The 19,186-nt window shown below is 45.1% G+C and overlaps 1 protein-coding gene across 1 annotated transcript in view; it reads right to left on the reverse strand.

The window, feature by feature from the left end:
• The window catches only part of MARCHF3 (membrane associated ring-CH-type finger 3), a 136,344-nt gene that overhangs the window by 21,306 nt on the left and 95,852 nt on the right, over positions 1-19,186 (reverse strand). Inside the window, exons 2-3 of the mRNA XM_077911485.1 lie at positions 13,132-13,375; positions 9,957-10,161 (exon numbers count right to left, since the gene is read on the reverse strand). Coding sequence (XP_077767611.1) covers positions 9,957-10,161; positions 13,132-13,319 — 393 coding nt within the window. The 5' untranslated portion in view covers positions 13,320-13,375. The remainder of the gene's footprint in view (positions 1-9,956; positions 10,162-13,131; positions 13,376-19,186) is intronic.

Consider the following 19,186-nt stretch of genomic DNA (forward strand, 5'->3'; position numbering starts at 1 on the left):
GGAAATCCAATAGTTAGTGAAAAATGAAGGAGGGAAGCCAAGCCACAAGACCCGACAGGGTTTTTTTTTTTTTTATCTTTCCCCAAATCTGCTGCACCTGACATGAAAGGAAGCAAAAAATTGAGGCAATTAGATGCATAATTCAAGAGAAAAGCCAGTGTTTTCCTCCATGTGTTGCAAAACCAGTTTTGCCAACCCAAGTGATCTAGACAACAGTCTTTAGAGAAGTTTGCCTCACAAATGTGGGACAATCACATTACGAGTGATTAACCTTCACAGCCATTTACAAAAGGAGGGAAGAGGCTCTTAATAATATTGTATTCACAGGATTTTCTAATGACATCTCTCCCTTAGGAGAAATCTCAGAAGAAATTCGTGACAAAATGACTCAGTAAAATGAAGACTTAAAGGTAGAAGAGTAACCAGATGAGAAGAAACAAAGAAAGAGTGTGTAAAGCCCTTGGAAATGAAAAATGACCTTGCTAGCTCTTAACAGCTGCTGTAATGAAGAACTTGGACTACCTCAGACTAGGTGGGGAAAGAGACCCAGAGAAGCAATGCCATTCCACTACGCCACTCTCTATCTGACCCAGCTCAAGTTTGTAGGTTTTTAAAATAGACTTATCTATCTATCTATCTATCTATCTATCTATCTATCTATCTATCTATCTATCTATTTATTTTTAGATTATTTGAGAGAGAATGTGAGAGAGAGAGGAAGTGAGCAAGTGAGAAAGAGCATGAGCTGGGAGGCGGGGAGCAAGAGAGGCAGAGGGAGAAGCAGGCTCCCCACTGAGCAGGGAGTCAGATGTAAGGCTTCATCCTAGGACCTGTGGATCATGACCTGAGCTGAAGGCAGATGCTTAACTGACTTAGCCACCAGGTGCCCCAAACAGATGTTTTAGAGCAATTTTAGGTCCCTGGCAAAATTGAGTTTCCATATGCGCCCTGCCCCCACACCTGCAGAGGCTCCCCCAGTCTCAACATCCCCACCAGAGTGGTGCATCTGTTACAATTGATGAACCTACGCTGACACGTCATTAGCGGCCAGGGTCCAGGGTTTACTTTAGGGTTCACTCTTGGTATTGGACATTTCATGGGTTTGCACAAATGCAAAATGACATGTGTCCGCCATTGTTCGGAGGAGGTTCACTGCCTTAAAGATCCTGCGCTCTGCCCATTCATTCTCCCACCCCCTTAAGCAGCTTTAGGTTTAATAGATGAATTCAATGTCAAGAGGAGATCAGAGCTTCAATCATTGGTACATCTATTCTCTGAGAAAGGCTGGCTATGGGTGGAGAAGCCCTCGGCTCTGTGTGTGCTTGTGTGAGTGCATGTCAACGAGTATGTGAAAAGAAGTACTTTTGAGCCAGGAATGGGAACATTAAGGACTAAGGGGGGCTATGGAGATCTGATTCTTCTGCCTCTCCACCCCCTAGCCCTGTGGCCTAAAGTACTGAAGATCTCTGAAGAGTGACCTACCACCTCAAAGTCCCAGCTTCTTTACCTACAAAATGGGATACGATCTGTATGAGCATAGAGACATAGGAAGGAGATGGTTATATAAACAGTATAGCATGCCATGGTTCCCCTTTGCCTAGGAAATGGGTAAATAAGAAGAAAAAAACTTGGGATATGAAATCTTTAAGATTTTATTTACTTATGAGACACACACACACACACACACACACACACAGAGGCAGAGATACAGGCAGAGGGAGAAGCAGGCTCCATGCAGGGAGCCCGACGTGGGACTCGATCCCGGGTCTCCAGGATCACACCCTGGGCTGAAGGCAGGCGCTAAACCGCTGAGCCACCTGGGCTGCCCTGGGATATGAAATCTTAAGGATACAAATAGGTGCACTCAAAGTGAAATTAATGAACGCCTCTGGATTTGGGTGTCACATCAAGATCTGTGCCTATTCTGAGAGACGAAGTTTTTGGCATAAACAGGCAGATAGCAGAGTATCACCCTGCGGATGAACAGCCGCTGGTCTCCTACCGCGAACTGAAGACACTTCTGCGCTTTGCTCATTCGAATACAATTGTTCATTAGGCAGCATTTAACTATAATCATGTACTGCTCACAATATTTCACACCATTATTTCTTTAATAATGTGTATTCTTTCTTTGGAGTTAAAAATGTCAGTTATTGACACTTAAAACTGAAGAGGCAAGAGGAGGGTTAGCTGAAGCCCTCAGCAGGGGGCTGTATGCATAGTCTCTAACTCTGCATCTGAGATCTGCACCAATGCACCAATCTGCAATCAATGTTTCCCTTCTTTTCAGCATGACACTTTGTACCTGCACAGGGCAGTTCCCATGAGCTAACTGCGCCTTGTTATTTTGGCAGGACTCAGGGAGAGATGATTGCCAGCTTTAGTCATCGGGTGACATCGCAATGCTCCTCTCTCAGACTCCCCTTTACAAAGCTCTCCTGCCAGGTGCCCGGGGACAATTTCACCTCCACCACTGCCACCCTGAACTCCCACGTAATAGCTTCTAATTGCCTGCCTTTCAAAGAAGTGGACCTCTTGGTGGCTGACGCTAGTTGTACTATTTGTTCTTACGTTTGGAGTTAGCTAAAAGGGTCCAGAATCCTGCAGGATTATTAGTCTCATTTTGTTTCCTTGCTCTTGGTCTTGGCCCAGATGTGCTTAAGGAAAACCTGGCTCAATTTTCTCCTATATTTGAGAACACCTGAGGGTGAATTAGTGAGGATGACAGCTGTTTTCTCTCTGTGCCCCTGCAAAGATGTTGTTCCTTTGAAAGGGATGTCACTCATAAAATGCTAAGGTTTGTTAATTCCAGGTGGTGGAGATGCACCTGTTTGACGCATTGTTCTTCATCCTCCTTTGTATTTTGTATTTTAAAAAGAGATTTTATTTATTTATTTGGGAGAGAGAGAGAGAGTGAGAGCCAGGGGAGGAGAAGAGAGAGAGAGAGGGAGAAGCAAACTCCACAATGAGCGTGGACCCTGATGTGGAGCTGGATCCCACGATCCTGAGATTGTGACCAGAGCGAACTCAAGAGTCAGACCTTTAACCGACTGAGCCACCCAGGCATCCCCTCTGTATTTTTTAAAATACAGAATTAAAATTAAAAAGTTGGGTGAAACAACTCTTGCTCTTTTGCATCTTTATGTCCTCAGTGACCTAGTGGAATGGAGCAGCTGCTGGATTGACACAGGTCCTCTGCAGAACATGGATTCTAATTTGCATTTCAACCCAAGTTCACTGCAAGGATCAGTACAATTTAAAATAATAGAATCTGGTCATGTAACTCTTTTTATGCACGGAGTTGGATTTTCCCTCCAAATTAATCCTGTACCAGCAGTGGACGGGCTGAAAACACAGGCACCAAGCAGTTAGCTCACTTCCATCTGGCACGGCCATGTGAACACTTCGGTTGGCTTGCTTTTTTAATGAAGTGATTTTTAATGAAGCAAGCTGTGAATTTAATAGATACCTTAAAACAGCTTCTTTGTAACTAAGCTTTAAGTAACGATGCAACTGCCAAATTAGCCACCAAAACCAAGAGGGAAATTCAAGACGGAACAACTGTGGGATTGGAGGATTTCAGGACTCAGGTCATCAGGGATGTCATCTCACCTGCTGGCACCAAAGTTGGTGCCACAAGCCCATGTGCAGGCTGGTTCCCTGTCCAGAGTCCTTGGCAGAGGTGAAGGAAATGTCTGAGAGGTCGCTCACAAAACACTAAGGTTTGTTAATTCTAGGTGGTGGAGATGCACCTGTTCGACCACTCAACACCAAAGGTGGCTGCAGGTACAAGGTATCTGAACTGCTGTCGTTCTGACCCTGTCCATGTGGGTACACCATCTCTTCGTGGCTCATTTGCCTTGTGATTGTGAACCAAACATTTCAGTTAACTTACAACGTGGAACAATAGGAGGGAGATGCTTAGGTTCAGTCTATACTCCCCTGAAAGAGAGATGCTGGTAGAAAAAAAAACATGCTCATAGTATCAGAGAACTCTTAAAGGTGGGATAAATCACTCAATTTTGCAATCTCAAATGTAAATGGCAAGCAGATACTGCAAGAGCATGAAGAGGGCTGATAGGTCTAAGCAGGAGGCGGGGCCTGGATAAACTGGAAATGTTTATCCTCCCCAGAGGCATTCAAATTTCCTTTAAAAAAAAAATACTGTTGATCTAAAAAGCACACCTGCGCGCACAAGTGAGCAAGCTAGTTTGTGAGCTCCGCTCTACGTGACTGGTGAAGGGGCAAATGCATAAACGGGAGAAATGGCTCGTCCAGGTTCTCACTGGAGGCCATGGGCTGCCAAGAGTTGTGATGTTAAACCCGGCTTGGCAAAGACACTCGCAGGGATTTCACTCAGTGGCGGCAGGGGATGCTCCCCACAACTTACACACAAGGGTCAACACGCTCCCCACGCTCCCCTCGCTCACCTTTCCTGCTCCAAGTCCTTGCTCTGCTTTGTGAGGCCTTAGCCTCGCCTACAGCAGCAGGACCGAGTGTCGCCTCAGGGGTGGGGGGGGCACCAGGAAGCCCGGGGCCAGGGCCGGAGGAACCTGAGCTCACCCGCCTCGAGCTCAGGTGGTGGCACTCAGCCTGAGTGAGAAGTGGGAACTCCTGGTGGGTTCCGCCAAAGCTCTCCCCTCTTGCTTTGCAGATGCCAGGGTATGACCTTGTCATTCCGGGACAGGAGCCGGAATAGGAGGAAAAGCTGCAGAGCAGTGCCTGAGACTTTCTTACTTCTTTCTCACCGAGGGAGTCTGGCCTAACATAACCACAGTAAGCCTATGTCTTCATCTACTGAATATTTAATATGAGCTTTTCTCCCCAAGACAATGGTGTAGTGTTTATATAGCACTTGGATTCCTAACAAGCTTGGGAGAGGCTAGCTGGGCTAGAATCTTTCTGATTTGGCCCCATCTGCCCAAATCCTAGCCACACTTTCCTAAATTGGGCCAGCGGTTTCCTTCTGAGTCCTGGAGGGCATGTTTTCCCCTCACTGCTCACAGTGCACACTGGGCTGCAATCCCCTGTCCTTCCGTAAAACCTGGTTGAGGACCAGTGAACAAGTGGGAATCAGGCTCAGTCAAAATCTTCTGGTGTGCTGTGTGGCTCAAAGCTGTGTCACCTGTGTCTCTTATGTAAGACCTTGTCCAGCTGTGTCTGAGTTGAGCCATAAGGCAGGCCACGGTGTTGTCACTTTCTCTGACTTATAGGCCAAATGTATGATATAAAGTTTGCAATTGGGGGGAGGGAAGTTCTTCAGTCATGCATTTACTTAATAAGGAGATGCTTCTGGATTGCCTATCACATGCTGTGATCATGGTCTGAGCTACCCTCCTTCCTAGGCTGTGCTCATGAAGTGGAGGGAAAAGGGGGAGCTTGCTTGTCTTCCTCTGAGGAATGGAATAGGCGGTACACATGCCTGGGAAGCTCCCCGAATCCGTTGATGTCCTCTGTGGTATCATTCCCTAATTACCCCAATGCTACAAGTGTTTGCTGATAGGGATTTGAATGCTTTGAAACCAAAGCTCTCGTTTTTACTTAAATGGATATATTAAAAATCAAAACCAAACCAAACCCACTATAATAAGAGCCAAGCAACGTCACCACCTAAGCCTGGTACATACTTATTAAGAGGGTTTGAGGGAAGTCTTAAATCTATTAAATAGCAAATGCCAAGGTATAAAGTGGTTTCTCCATAGCAGTTCAGCTCGCTTCCTGCTGTGTAGCTGGAGATTACACTGAATCCAGGGCACACTTTAGAAACCCTTTCCTCTAGTGACTTAAAAAAAAAAAAAATACCATAAATAAAAAGTTTGGGGAAAAAGAACTCTCTTAATTCTCCTCTCCCCTAGCTTTACATACCGTTATTCTGAGTAACTGATATGTGTGAAAACATTCTCAGTTTCAATTTAGCTAAGCCTCTGAGTCACAGAGAACAGCTTTTAAATTGTTCATACAATTCTTATCAATCAGCTGGATCCGAGGAAAGGAGCTAGGAATATGAAAACCTAATCACTCCCTCTGTGAAAAATCACCATGTCTCCCTGATCAGAGGGAGAGCAGATCCTAGGAAGCCTTTTTTCTCCAGATTTGCACCATTTCCTGGCTGTTTCATTTTAATCAAGACGTTACTGAGCTGATCTATTACTTCATAAGTCTCCCGGCAAGGGTGGGTGTTACTGGTACATGTCTTAGGAAAGCCGAGTGCCGGATCCTCCCATCAGTGGACTCATGTTGCAAGCATGCTGTTTGCACATAATAAGGTGGGCTTCCTTGGCCAACTGCTCCATCAGATACGTAAGCACCACGGTAGGCAGGAGTCAAGGCACACATTTTTGGGAAGCACATCATGGTACTTTTATTGGCTTACTGTTTTTTTCCCTTTGTTATGAAAGAATGGTATCAGGGTTCAATTTACAGAGAGAGAGAGAGAGTGAGAGATATGAGGAAAACTGAAAATGAGCAGAAATAAGCCCATAAAACCACCCAGGCTGGTCATTCAGCAAATCCTTTTCTGGTTAGTGGATGTCTACTTACTGCATTCTATCAGGTCATTATTCTTGGGGATAATTTATCTGACAAATTGCCACTGGGTAAATTTTCCATCATCAACGAAAAATACGTAGCCTTCAGAAGGGAGAAGTGCTTGTTGTGGAGGTGTGAAACGTGTGTGTGTTTTATCTGCTTTTCTTTTCTTTCTTTCTTTCTTTCTTTCTTTCTTTCTTTCTTTCTTTCTTTCTTCTCTCTCTCTCTCTCTCTCTTTCTTTCTTTCGCTACATACAGTTTGAATGCTTCTCTTTCAAGCTTTGCTTGATTGCCACAGACCTTAAGAGATTTACATAAACTGGACTAGAAGAAATTCACCAGTGTCTGAATAAACCAGATGATCACAGGGTAGCTCTCTTGGGTTGAAACTAGCTCTTGTTATACTGGCTTACTTAGCAGCAAAAAATAAAAGTAAAATGAAATATAATAAAATAAGGATATAAAATTGACAATGAATTGACCAGAGGAGACTAAATGATTTAGTCTACCCATGAAGGTAGGTAGATTAGTAGATAAGCACACACAAAATCATCTTATTGAGGTATAAATGACATATCGTAGAATGTGTTCATTTCAAGTGTGAAATGTATTTTTTGAAAGCATTTTTGGAGACCAAGGATATCATGGAGAGCTTCTAGCTCACTCCCCACTCCTTCGACCCCCTAAATCACAGCTCTGAGAAACTGAGCTGTGTCACACAGATGAGCACTGTTTAAGTGGGGGAGATGATGTCTGGGTTGGAGATGCTAATATAAACCAGTCCATTGATTTGGCCACTCTGAGTGGAAACTCGTAGACAAAAACCCTAGGTTTTTGATCTGTTCAAAGTGAACATCGAGCTGTAGAGAATGCAGGAAAGGAAGGGATGGGGCACTATTTTCTGAACAGCGTCGATCAGGAGGATGAGGGTTTATGTTGAATTAAGGACTGGGGGAATTTCCTGAGGGTGGGAATGGGCGCTATGACTGTGATTCTGACCAATGTTAACACCTGGGTGCTGACAAATAATGTTTATAAATGACTTTTTCAACCACTTCCTCTAACAAACAAGAAGCTGTTATTATCACATTGATTTTGAAATTCAATGTTAGAGAATTTTCTAGCTTTAATGAGAAGGCAGATCCAACTGGTAAATACAGTAATGATTAAAGCAATTGAAAGAGTGCAAATGAGAAATAAAGTAACAATACTCCCAATGCTTAACCTAAATAGGCGGGTTTTGCTGATTTTCCAAAAAAGATGCATGGTTACCTTGAGATAAAAATATGAAGCAAAGCTCAGTGTGAATAAACCTGCCCTTTGGTAAGAGAGGAAAAGTCAATTAGTAATGTCATTTGTTGAAAAATCTGCCTGCACCTGGTTCTCATTTGTCCTCCAGCTGAGAAACCAAAGACAACTTCTTTTTATTGCTTGTGGTCAAACAGCAAGTTCATTTCGCCATGGGATGATCAAACGGCCAGCCTCCCCCGGCTTGAGAAGGTTTGCCTTTCACTTTCAACTTGTTCAATCATCATTAACTCTGAAAAATGTCACATTCCATTTGTGCAATGAAAATTTCACCACCGGTGACCGTTTGGGTGAAGTTTTTGTAGGCAAGGCCTTAAATCTTACAGAGTACCTCACACATTCTCAAGGTCATTTGCCTCGATTCCTTGTGTAATGACAGCTGCCTAAGATCCCAGAATCTGTGGCCAAACAGAGGCAACTTTGAAGAAACTCTGTGTGTGGGTACATGTTTCCCTCTCTGAGATGGAAGGGGTTCACCAGGTGATTTGACACAGGTGAGTTAGCTGAGTAAAACCGAGATGTGTGCATGTGAGCACACGTGTGTGTACACATACAACCTTCTTTGTTGTGTACACACACACACACACACTAGGATTTTTAACAAGTGCCAGTAAAGATCACTGGATTGTAGCCCTTTTGAAGCAGAGTTTTTTTTTTTTTTTTAATTTATTCTGGGAAGCTAGCTAGCTTCCCTGGAGATGGTGCAATATCAACTTGGGGAGGTTCCAGAAATTTCTAGAAAGGAGAAATAAGCTTCTTTTTAACTTTTGCCTTTGGACTTGAGAAATCTTCACCTCCCTTGTTTATTATTTAATTATACCCTCTGCTCCCACTTCTGCAGAGAAGTTCTGAAATGTAAATTCCAGGGAATGTGGCATGGGGCCAGATTCCCAATGGGAATTTCTGAAAGTGGATGTCAAGCAGCAAGACCGTTTCATGGAGAGGTCACTTGATCCAGAGTCCTAAAGCATAGGGTGTATTGAGGCAAGTCAAATAAATTTTGTGCCATTTGGCAAATAAGTCATAGCTAAAACAGGCCCCAGTTTATAGGTCCTGATTAAACTTTCAAGGTCAAACACAAGAGCAGGTGTATGCAGAGCTCTCCAGAGCTGTAAGTGCTGAGGTGCTAACATCCTGTTTTAAATAGTTTCTAAGAAGCGTGTCTTGATTTCTGGCTCTAGTTTAATGCCAGAGTTTTGCTGGATCAGCTGCTGAAAGAAGAAGGTTATCAGCGGGTCTGGATTAGAGGCCCATAATCTTGGTCTCAGTCTCTTTCAATTAGCTCTGGCTCATAATATATTAAAATATTTATTGTTGCTAACCTCCAATTTTTAATTGACTAGTAGAAATTGAGGGTAGGAGAGAGAGCAAAATAGCCTACTGATATTTTCCGCTGCTTATAGCTAATACAGGACCAGACTCTTGGTCTAAAGTAGAAATGTGTGGTTTCTAAAATATGAAAGAGTGTCCTGCCATTTTAATGGCTGGGTTGAAATGCCTGCCTTTTAAGAAAAGAGATTCCAGTGCTAGGTTATTAGCTGAAATAATGCTTGTGTATAATTTCCTAAGAGACATTTTTTTTTTAACTCAAACACTTGGGTATGTACTTGGTATTCTAAGTGCTTTAGAAATCTTACCTCATTTAAGCTTCATAGTAATTTCAAGAGGTAAAGTTATTTACCTAAGGTCCTGGAACTCTTCAAATCCCAGAAGTCTGAGTCAGCATCATTATACTATGCACCTATATTTTTTCATACCTCTCAGAATATGCAACCCAAATGCCCATTTATCCGTCACTTCAAATTGGGCAGATGGTATCCAAAGACAAAGTGTTGGATCTGTGTATTCCACTTCACAGGGATGGAAAAAGAGAGAAGAGCTCTGTAAACTTCCCCTTTCTCCTCCACACTGGCTTCCCCTTTCTTCATGGAGATCACCTTTCTCTCCTGTTGGCTCCAGAGCGAGCATGTGAGCTGCTTCTGTCTGTGTCATACACACACACTCACACATTGCTCCCTCTGTGCTTCACTGAGCTGCACAAGGGTTTGTGATTTGGGCATAAAAGCAGACATCATTTGCTCATTAGAGCTAAGTTTTCAGGACGTGCCCCAATTACTGACCTCCACTAACGGCCTGGGTTTGCGCTCGACTGCAAACCTGAAGTGGCAGAGTTCACAGTAGCTGGTGTTTGAGGATGACAGCCAGTGTTCCAGGCAGCTCCGATGAATTGTCCCCAAGGTCCCTGTGCATTCACAAGGAGAGAGCAAGTCCTCTTGGCTGCTGCCCTCGTGGCAGATCCTGCACATCGGCCGGTCATTGAAGGGGCTGCAAGAAAAGGAGAGGCATCTGCCAGTCACCAGGCTGGAAACCATCACCATGAGGACAGCCCTCTGGCTCCACGTCCTTCAGACCTCCCCCAGTGGCAGCCACTCAAACGGACACCTGCTTTAAAACCCTAGATGTCCACTGTGTATGTGGCAGTGGGGGTCAGTGCCAGGGACCTTGGGCTTCTCCTTTTGCCAATATAAAGAAGTAGGGGGTGGCCCACGGCTGAAAGTGGGTGAAAGCAATCAGCTTATTATGTTATTTTTGTCTTGGTTATGGGTATTGTTCAAACTACCCACCAGAAAATCAGAACTATCCCTCACCATTAAAAATGGAAATTGTTTTGTATATCAACTGCAGTTTCTAGGCCAGTTGTGTCTTTTTGAATCAAGCCAGGACACTTTCAAATACTTAGAGGTTCTTCTCATTTCTCCTTTCATAAAGGTGGGAGGATGAGGGGAGGCAAGTTAACTGGCAGCCAACTCTCAAGCCATCACACACAACTGCTGTCTGAGCCAGAGCACTGAGCTGAGTGGCCGATGATCCTTCGAGTTTCCCAAGGATGCTCTCTGGGATGCTAAGGATATCAAGCCAAATGCAAGTAATAAGTATTACTTCAAGTAATAAGTATTACTTCATTGGCCTTGATGAAGGCACATGTCATAGTGGTTCATGAGGAAGGCTATGAAGTTCCACAGCCTGGCTTGAACCCCAGCTCTGCTGGCTACCAGTTGGCTAACTTGGTGCAAGTAACATCATCTCTCTATACTTTAGTTTCCTCCTCTCTAAAACAGGTGCAAAGAATGGTGCCTTCCTCATATGTGACATGAGGATGAGAAAAGCTTGTCCAAATCAGAAGCCTGGTATAGGGACCAGCATGTGGTAAATGTGTAGTTAATGGTAACTATTTCCAGTCGCGGGAAAACTCAGGTCAGGGAAAAATCAAATGATGTACCACTCATCAGGGAAGTTCGTGGCCAATGAAGAGCTCAAACTAAGACACTTCAGCTCCCAGTGCATACTGTGTCTTATGAGAGGACAATTCCTTTCTGAACTACATCTTATATTGCTTCCCATTTTGTCCTTTATTGGGCATTTGGTTTCATTTTTTTGAAGATTTTATTTATTTCCTCATGAGAGACACACGAGAGAGAGGCAGAGACACAGGCAGAAGAAGGGGCAGGCTCCCTCTGCCCATGTGGCCTGGGCATTTGGTTTTAAACTATGTTATCACTGTGTGTGCCCATCTGAGGACTAGCCTCTCTACCTGCCCTCACCTGACCTGGACCCATCACTCTCTTTGACATCATCTACATGGGCCAAATGGAAACAGTCATGGAAGCACTGTCATCCCCTAAGGGTCTTTGTGGGATGATCCTAGAAATGAATGAAGGCTGAAAGGGGATCAAAAGGGGAAAAGACTACCTACTTGCCCAGGTATAGAATTCATTTAGGCCCAGGGCTGCAAGAAGAAAGTTTAAGGATCTGACTTTTTTTTTCTTTGACTATTCCTAGCTCCTTCATACCCACTGAGCCAAATGCACGTGAAAGTCTAAAATCATCTGGTTTACATGACCACGTGATAGGAGAACGTGTGAAAACACCTGATATGTGTGCACACACACACACACTGGCTCACAGTTCTAGGTCATTTTAACTCTGTAGCCTGTTCTTCCTGATTAAACAAAATGTATGAAGTCCGCCAGGGTGATGGTTGCACACGCAGTTATCTGTCTCATGTCACATATGAGCAATGATGCCCATAGCCTTGTCATATTCTGAGTCCTAACTAATTGTTAAAAGCTTTTCGAGAGGTGGAAAAATATAGATGGACTTTTTTCCTACTTTATCCCTTAGTGATAGTTGCAGAAATGGACAGCAGAAGGTACATGGGCAGTGTTTACAAGACACACAAAGGTGTGAGTCTGTGTCTGGCGGCTGCCACGTCCAGGCTGGGGCAACAGAAAATGCTGTGGTGCTACCAGCAGTCTGGCCGCAGGTGGGCCTGTATCTCTACTGGAGGGCTTGGTTGAGTTGCTCAGACCAAGATAAGTGGTCACTGTGTGGGTGACTGGCCCAAAGTTTTAGGGTGAGAGGTGTCATTGCTGCTATGAGAGGACAGGTGCAGTGCCTATAGCCATTTCACATTAATCGATCAAAGTTCCCCTACCTATCCTGAACAGAAAGGTGGAGAAGTCAAGGAACATGTATTGGCTGGGCAGCCTGTGGCTTTCAATCTGCCATCGGACAGCAACAGCACAAGAGGAGACCTCCAGGGACAAAGTACCTGCCTGGATAAGCCATCTCTGGGCTGCTCAGAACCTTTGGCCTTGCTTTGGTTCCTCATTCAGGGGAGGTGAGCTGTGGTGGTTTGAACAAAAGTACCTCCTAAGGCAGGGTATGTCCTCAAGGATCAGGAGTGGGGGTGGGAGGCACAGAGGAGGAGTCAACAGAAGAGGCCCCCAGAGTGGGGACGTGCCAGAGAAGAGACTCATCCAGGAAGGAGCCCTGCATGGCACTCCCATCAGGTGGTGCTGATTGGTACCAGCACCAGGAATGCCACTTCAGAAGTTTTGCCCACAAATCCAGTCACTTTGGCTTTGTTTCCTGAAATCAGGTGCCTCCTTCTTTCCATGCTATCAGAGGGCTACCTTTGTCAACACCCGGCGACAAGAGTGTAATTACCATAGCAATGTCAAAATAACAAAGGTAAAGAAAGCGACCCTGTGTCTTGTGGGATCTTTCCCCGCCTGGCTCTCTGCCAGCGTGACTTGAAGTAGAAAACTCAACAACATGAATGGTAGCTTTATACCCCATTGCTATAGAAACTGTGACGAAAGGACCTGGGCAGCACCTCCTCTCACCTGACACAAAGACCCGAGCGCTAATTACATTCCCTTTAGCATTTTCCATCTGACAGAGAGTCCTCCAGATCAATTACAGATTCAATTATTTTAATAGTGGTACTACCTCTGGGTGGCAAGAGTCCGCACTACTGTTGACAGCAGCTGCCCGTCCTTGGCCGAAACTTGCATGACATACTGCGGCTGCCCATTCACGAGGCTGCCACAATCCTCCACGGTCTTCACCACGGGCGCAGCCGAGCTGGTGCAGTCTGGCAACACTTCGGGCAGGTGACTGCAGCGGCTGGTTGTCATGGTAACAGACAGCAATTACTCTGCTAATGGCTTCCACATTCATACAGGATTTCCATCTAGGAGAGATCAGAAAACAGTTTCCTTGGGCAGGGTGGTTAACAGAAAATGGGGAATTACAGGCCACCCACATCATCATGTCATTATTTAACATAAATAACAGGGGGAGCCTCAACGTGGCGTGTGATCTTGTTACCATGAAATGCACGCGCACGTGCACACATGGAGCCTGCAAGAAACAGTGGACATGCTTATGAACGAGACGAGCATGTAGGTGTGCATAAACATTTAAGAGCCCTGCTCTTGGAGAGGGGAGGGCCTGATGCCTCTGGGGCCAGATCTGAAGAGGAGATAAGCAGTTTTCCTTCTCTATGCCAGAGAAGCAGTAGGTCTTTGTTGACACTCTCTCAAAGTTACTAGATCATTATTAAAACCGTTTGCCACTCTTTTTTTCTTGTAAGTCGTTTATTCCCATTCAGCCTCATTCTGAGATGCTAAGATTAAAAACAGGGGAAAGGGGGTGGGGAGAAAAGACTTTGGCTAAGTAGTAGCTTCTAGGACAATATTGGCCAGAATGAATCAATTAATGTCCACCTTTCTGACTGTTGCCATATCCGTGCCCCATAACACAATTTTCTACTTAATATATCTTGACAATTAACTTCCTTGAAAAACTTAACCTATTTTATTTTAGCCTTGTCTTAAATGGTTATTAATGGGAAATGATGAATTGGGTGAACTTGTTAAATTTTTTCTTAATGGACATCACAATCAAAACATTAGAATCAAAAAAAAAAAAAAAACTAGAATCTAGTCTGTTAGCGTAATACTTAAAAATCCAGGGATGCTGCATCATCATAGAGGATCACATAGAAGAATGCAGGAACTGAGGATGGATGATACCTCCACTGCCTGTTAAAAATAATCCATTCTTAATATGGGCCTTACCTCCCTGACACATAGTCTGTCACACAGCCTGCAAGGAATTCTGTCCCTCACTGGGGTGGTGTGGGCTTCAACAGGACCTCAGATTCAAAGCACTCACTCATTGGTATGAACAAACCCCACTGCATCCAATAATAAGTTTGGATGTAATGCATGAAAAATAGAGGTCTTTATGGAAACTCATAGGAGTTGCATCTTATTTTTGGAGATATGGCTGTTTCTCTCCAGCCTACTTGCTGCAGGCTCCAGAGCTCAACACAGCCTGGAGTCTGAAGATGGATGCAGGATTGGCCGATGGACCGAGTCCACGTCAATAAGCAAACTGGATGGTAAAAGCCTCAAGTCAAAGGAAATCCACCCCACGACCCCAGGAGGATTTTTGGAATTCCTCAAAGGATTGTTTTCTCCTCGCTCTTTCCTCCACTTATTATATGGGACTTGACTCCCACAGGTCTGGATAACAGGATCTTCCCAGCTTCCAGAACATTGTGCATCAACTGGACATTCTTAGGATGAGAACACAGTGTCTGCAGATGAGCTTGAACGGATGCCCTCCCTCCTAGCAAGCACATGTCAGGAGGCCTGGCCATCAAGACAGCTGGACAGGAAGGGAATCTCCTCCTTGCTGCTGAGGTGTCTGGCTGGCCTTGCTCTAGCATGTTCGCATTCCTGTCGTTGGCTGCCACAAGCCCTCTCAGCGTTTGTGGTCTGCTCTCTGCTGGGATACCCTTGGAGCCTGGTGGAGGGGAGGGGGTTACAGACACCGGTCCTGGTCTGAGGTCTGATGTGGGGGCCCAGGCAAAGTTGCCTCTGCCATGGCATTGTTACAACTCTGGAGGACTTCACAACCACTAGACAGTAAGGTTTCAAGGATATGACTGGATAATTAGGTAGTTTAGTTTTGCTTTTTAAATAGGATTTGTTGCCTGCCTGCCTTCCTTCCTTCCTGCCTTTCTTCCTTTTTACATTGTGAAAACCAGAGTGTATGTTAGAGATTGTACAGAAAAGTGCAAGGAAAACAACACAACTCACTCATAATCCCACCACTCGGATAACCACAGACTTTCTGGGTGGATGTCTTTTTAATTTTTGGCAGGGTTGGCAGAGTGGAGCTGATTTGTAGCTGAGGCCAGATTTTTTTTTTTTTTTAATAACTGAGTTATGGTAGCTCTCAGACCGCAGAACAAAAAGATGTTCAAAGCCCAACTTCTAAAACTGTGTGTAATCCCCCTCCCCCAGCCTGCTCTTATAAAACTCCATTGACGTGATTTTAAATTCCCATGCCTCCCAGTCACCAAGTGTAACTTCTTGGCACAGCTCTCTTGCTTCACAAGGCAGCCATAGATTAAGAGCCAGGGATGCGTTGGCAGGAAAAGCAGACACAGTGACCTTCTTGCCACATGGAATCATTATGTCTGGATGCACTCTGAGAGTCTATTTTCGGGTTTTGCATAACTTCAACTCACAGGACCAAATGCTTCCTCCCTGTGCTCGATGGAACTGGAAGGAGGTAGAGGAAGAATGCACAGAGGGAGGAAAGGAACCGCGGGCTCTCAGGGGTTAGGCTACCCTAGTGAAGATACATCACGCAGGCACACAATGTTCCCCACGTTGATTCACTTGTAACCCAGATTAAGTTCTCATCAAAGAAAGTAGTTCGAAGTATATGACCTAAATCTGCAATAAAATGCCCTTAAAACAATTTTAGAAGTAGAGTTCCCTTTATGCTTCTTTTATATCTGTAATTTCACTTCTGGGCAATATACCTCATTTCATTTTTCTTCTTAAAGGCAAAAGGGATCTATATCACCAGCCATCTAATGGGCTTATTCCATTCCCATGAGTGCAGGGCAAGGAGTTGGGCATAAAGGGACAGGAGGCTCCTCTACCTTGCTTCCTCCTGCAGGTGAGCCCTGGCCACTTCTCTTGTGTCATCTCTGCAGAGCCCTGGACCCCACTTGGGACCTGTCTGATGGGACACTCCACAGTCTAGCACTCACTGAAGAACAGACCAGCCTATTTGCCAACCATAATGCACCAGAATAACCTTGAGATACCAAGACTAGCATGCCCATAGTTCGTTCCCATGCTTCTAAAAGACCATGTCTTGAATTGCAAATGGGGTGGAAAGGATAATGCAGAGCACAGGCACCTGAGGTTGTAGCAGGAAGGGCTGAGTTGGTTCCGACCCCACAAACATGGATCTAAGCATCTCCTCAGGTGAAGGAGAGAAGGGAGAACGTTCTCCCCAGTCTCAGTCAAAAGGGAGCCCAGAGGCCTTGACCAGACCCAGGGCAGGGTCTCTGCAGGCTGCATGCACCAATTGGCATCCATATGTGGCACCTGGGGCAGTGACAAATGGCCCACTGCATTTCCCTGTCTCCTTCAGAGCCACCTGGGAAAACAGTAGGCTGTTGCTGTGGATGCTAGAAAGAGCTGAGCTGTCGGTTTGCAGCCTAACTGGGCTTCCACTGATCATCCTGCAAAATTTCAAGCACCATTCAACCACTTCCTTATAAACGCTGCTGCCCTTGTGGGAAAGTAGCTTCCTAGTTCACCCAAGAATTTGGCTTGCTGGGGTTTCTCAGGACAACACCACAGTGCCGGTGGGGGGTGGCGTGTTCTCTGCAAACTTGAACATCAGATTGTACCGGTAGGACAGGTCCTTTGTTGGCCAGGCTTGACTCCTTGTATAATTGCTTTCTCAGGCTCCGAATAAAACATGATTTGGCACTGGCCACATCCAGCTGCACACAGTGAACAGTGTGGCGCTAGGTGGACGAGAGGGAGACAGCCAAAGAGGAGGGAGTGGCTAGATAAATGAAAGCCCAATGAGACACTTGTTAAGATACAAAAGGCCTGTCAGTTAAACTGTGACCCCTTTAAAGGGTAGAGTACAGGTTATACCAAAGCAAGGACCCAACCAGGCTGCAGTTAATTGTTGCCCTGTTTCTGAACAGTCTGCCTTTGGTAAGTGATTTCCATGGGAACGTGGCTGGCACCATGAGGATGTGTCCGGAGGATGTGGAGGAGGGGCGGGGGGGGGGGTTCTGTTCACCTCCACTGCCCCTGGAACCTCCCTGAGGATCGCACTTATGGGAGAAGGCTCTGTTCTCAGAGGCAGGACATCCAAGCCTGAGCCTTGGCTCAGGACTCACCAGGGTCAATCACTCAGCCTCTCAGCCTTGGTTGAAATTTCTCACATATTTGGAATAAAGGTACTAATACTTCCTGAGCCACTTCATCGGGGTGTTTGTGAGGCCTCAAAATAATACATGTGAACATGCTTTATAAACTAGAATGGGTCCTGTGCAGAGAGTTATTGCCACATTAACTTTAATTCCTGCTCTTTTTTTAGGCTGGGCTGCATTTTGTTTCTGTCTTTGAAAACTATCTTTCCCCGTGGCTGGTGAGCTTCCACCACACTGTACTTTTGGATCACGCTTGAGTTCCGATGTTGTACCACTCCATTTCTGTTGGCAGGTGAGCATGAAGGAACCCTCTCCCCTGTACATCCACTTCTCCTCATTCTCCCCAGCCCTGTCTCCCTCAGATCCCTGAACACAAGTCCTCACTTGTCCATGAAAATGTTTAGTGAAGGCATACAATGAAAACCTGTTACTACGTTTGATAATTGGGTCTATATGTTAGAGCAGCCACCATGATCTTAGCTTATCTAGCATGTGATAGATATCCTAGAAAGTAAAATGCAAGCCACTCCCAAGTGCCTTTTCAGACCTGCTTCCATCAGAAATGCGTTTCAGTAACAAGTCAACTGTAATCTCTTAGATTTAGGACAACAAGGCTGTTTGGGGGAAGAATATGTTAGGTTGGCATCTCTGTATGGGTATACAAATTCCTATGGGGTTGAAGGTAAGAATGAGAGCGTAAGGGTATGTGTGTTAGCTGGCACTAACCTGGTCAGGCAGGCTGCCTGGCAGTGGACTGAGCAGGCCCAACCTGGAGTGGCACTCAGCAGCAAGAATGGACCTCCAAACTCTACCCTAGTAATTCCAGAAATTTTTTAAGAAGTAGGATCCGCAAGTCTCCATATGTTCTAGAAGGGTCCTCTGTCACTCCACAATCAGAGTTGGTCAACAAAGAATCAAGAAGCAAATGTATTCATTTTTTCATCCACTCCAAAAAAAATTTTTTTTAAATAAATTACTGGGTATTCCTTTGAAGTTTCTGAGGGTACAGAGTCTGGCCATTTTGAATCTGGCTTTACATTTTCTGAGGACCATTCCCCAGACCCTCTAAGCGTTGCAGAGCCGTGAAGATCTGGCAACTTTCCACTAGCAGTCATGCCCCTGCTTTCTCAGAGGAAACTGCTCTAAATTTGGGGGAATGACTAGATGGCTTTGTGCTCCCACAGAGTGACACATCATTAACACTGGTCCAGGATTCAGAAGCCCGACCTTAGTTTTACGTGAGCAAATCTGCTTCAGGAAGCATCTCTCAAGTGTCCCTTAGCACTCCTAGAGGGGTTGCCCATTCTGGGAGCAAGGCCTCCTCAATGAGACCCATGTGCGGGCAGTACACATTGGTTCCTGATTGAAATGAGAGGGAAAAAAAAAAGCAATGATGCTCTGTCCAGGAACTTTCCCCTCTGAGGGAGCCTTTTAGCCTCTGAATTCTAAGAACAATCTCTGAGAATAGGAATGCTCTTTCATAGAACATTTCCCTAGCTTTTGAGGCATGTTATAACCAGACAGTGCACTGCACGCCTGATGAACTGATTTGGAGTTTCCGGAATGTTCACAGAAAATGAAGGCAGGAGGGGAATCACACACTGACCTTCCTTTCCAACGAAAATGGAGGGAATGACTAATTTCAAAACCATTAACATGTAAAAGTGGCATATTTCTTTTGAGAACAGGGCACAAAGGCTCTCCAAGGAGATGGCTGGGACACGATTACCAGCA

This window comes from Canis aureus, chromosome 10, assembly GCF_053574225.1.
Source record: "Canis aureus isolate CA01 chromosome 10, VMU_Caureus_v.1.0, whole genome shotgun sequence".
NCBI classification, from domain to species: Eukaryota; Metazoa; Chordata; class Mammalia; order Carnivora; family Canidae; genus Canis; species Canis aureus.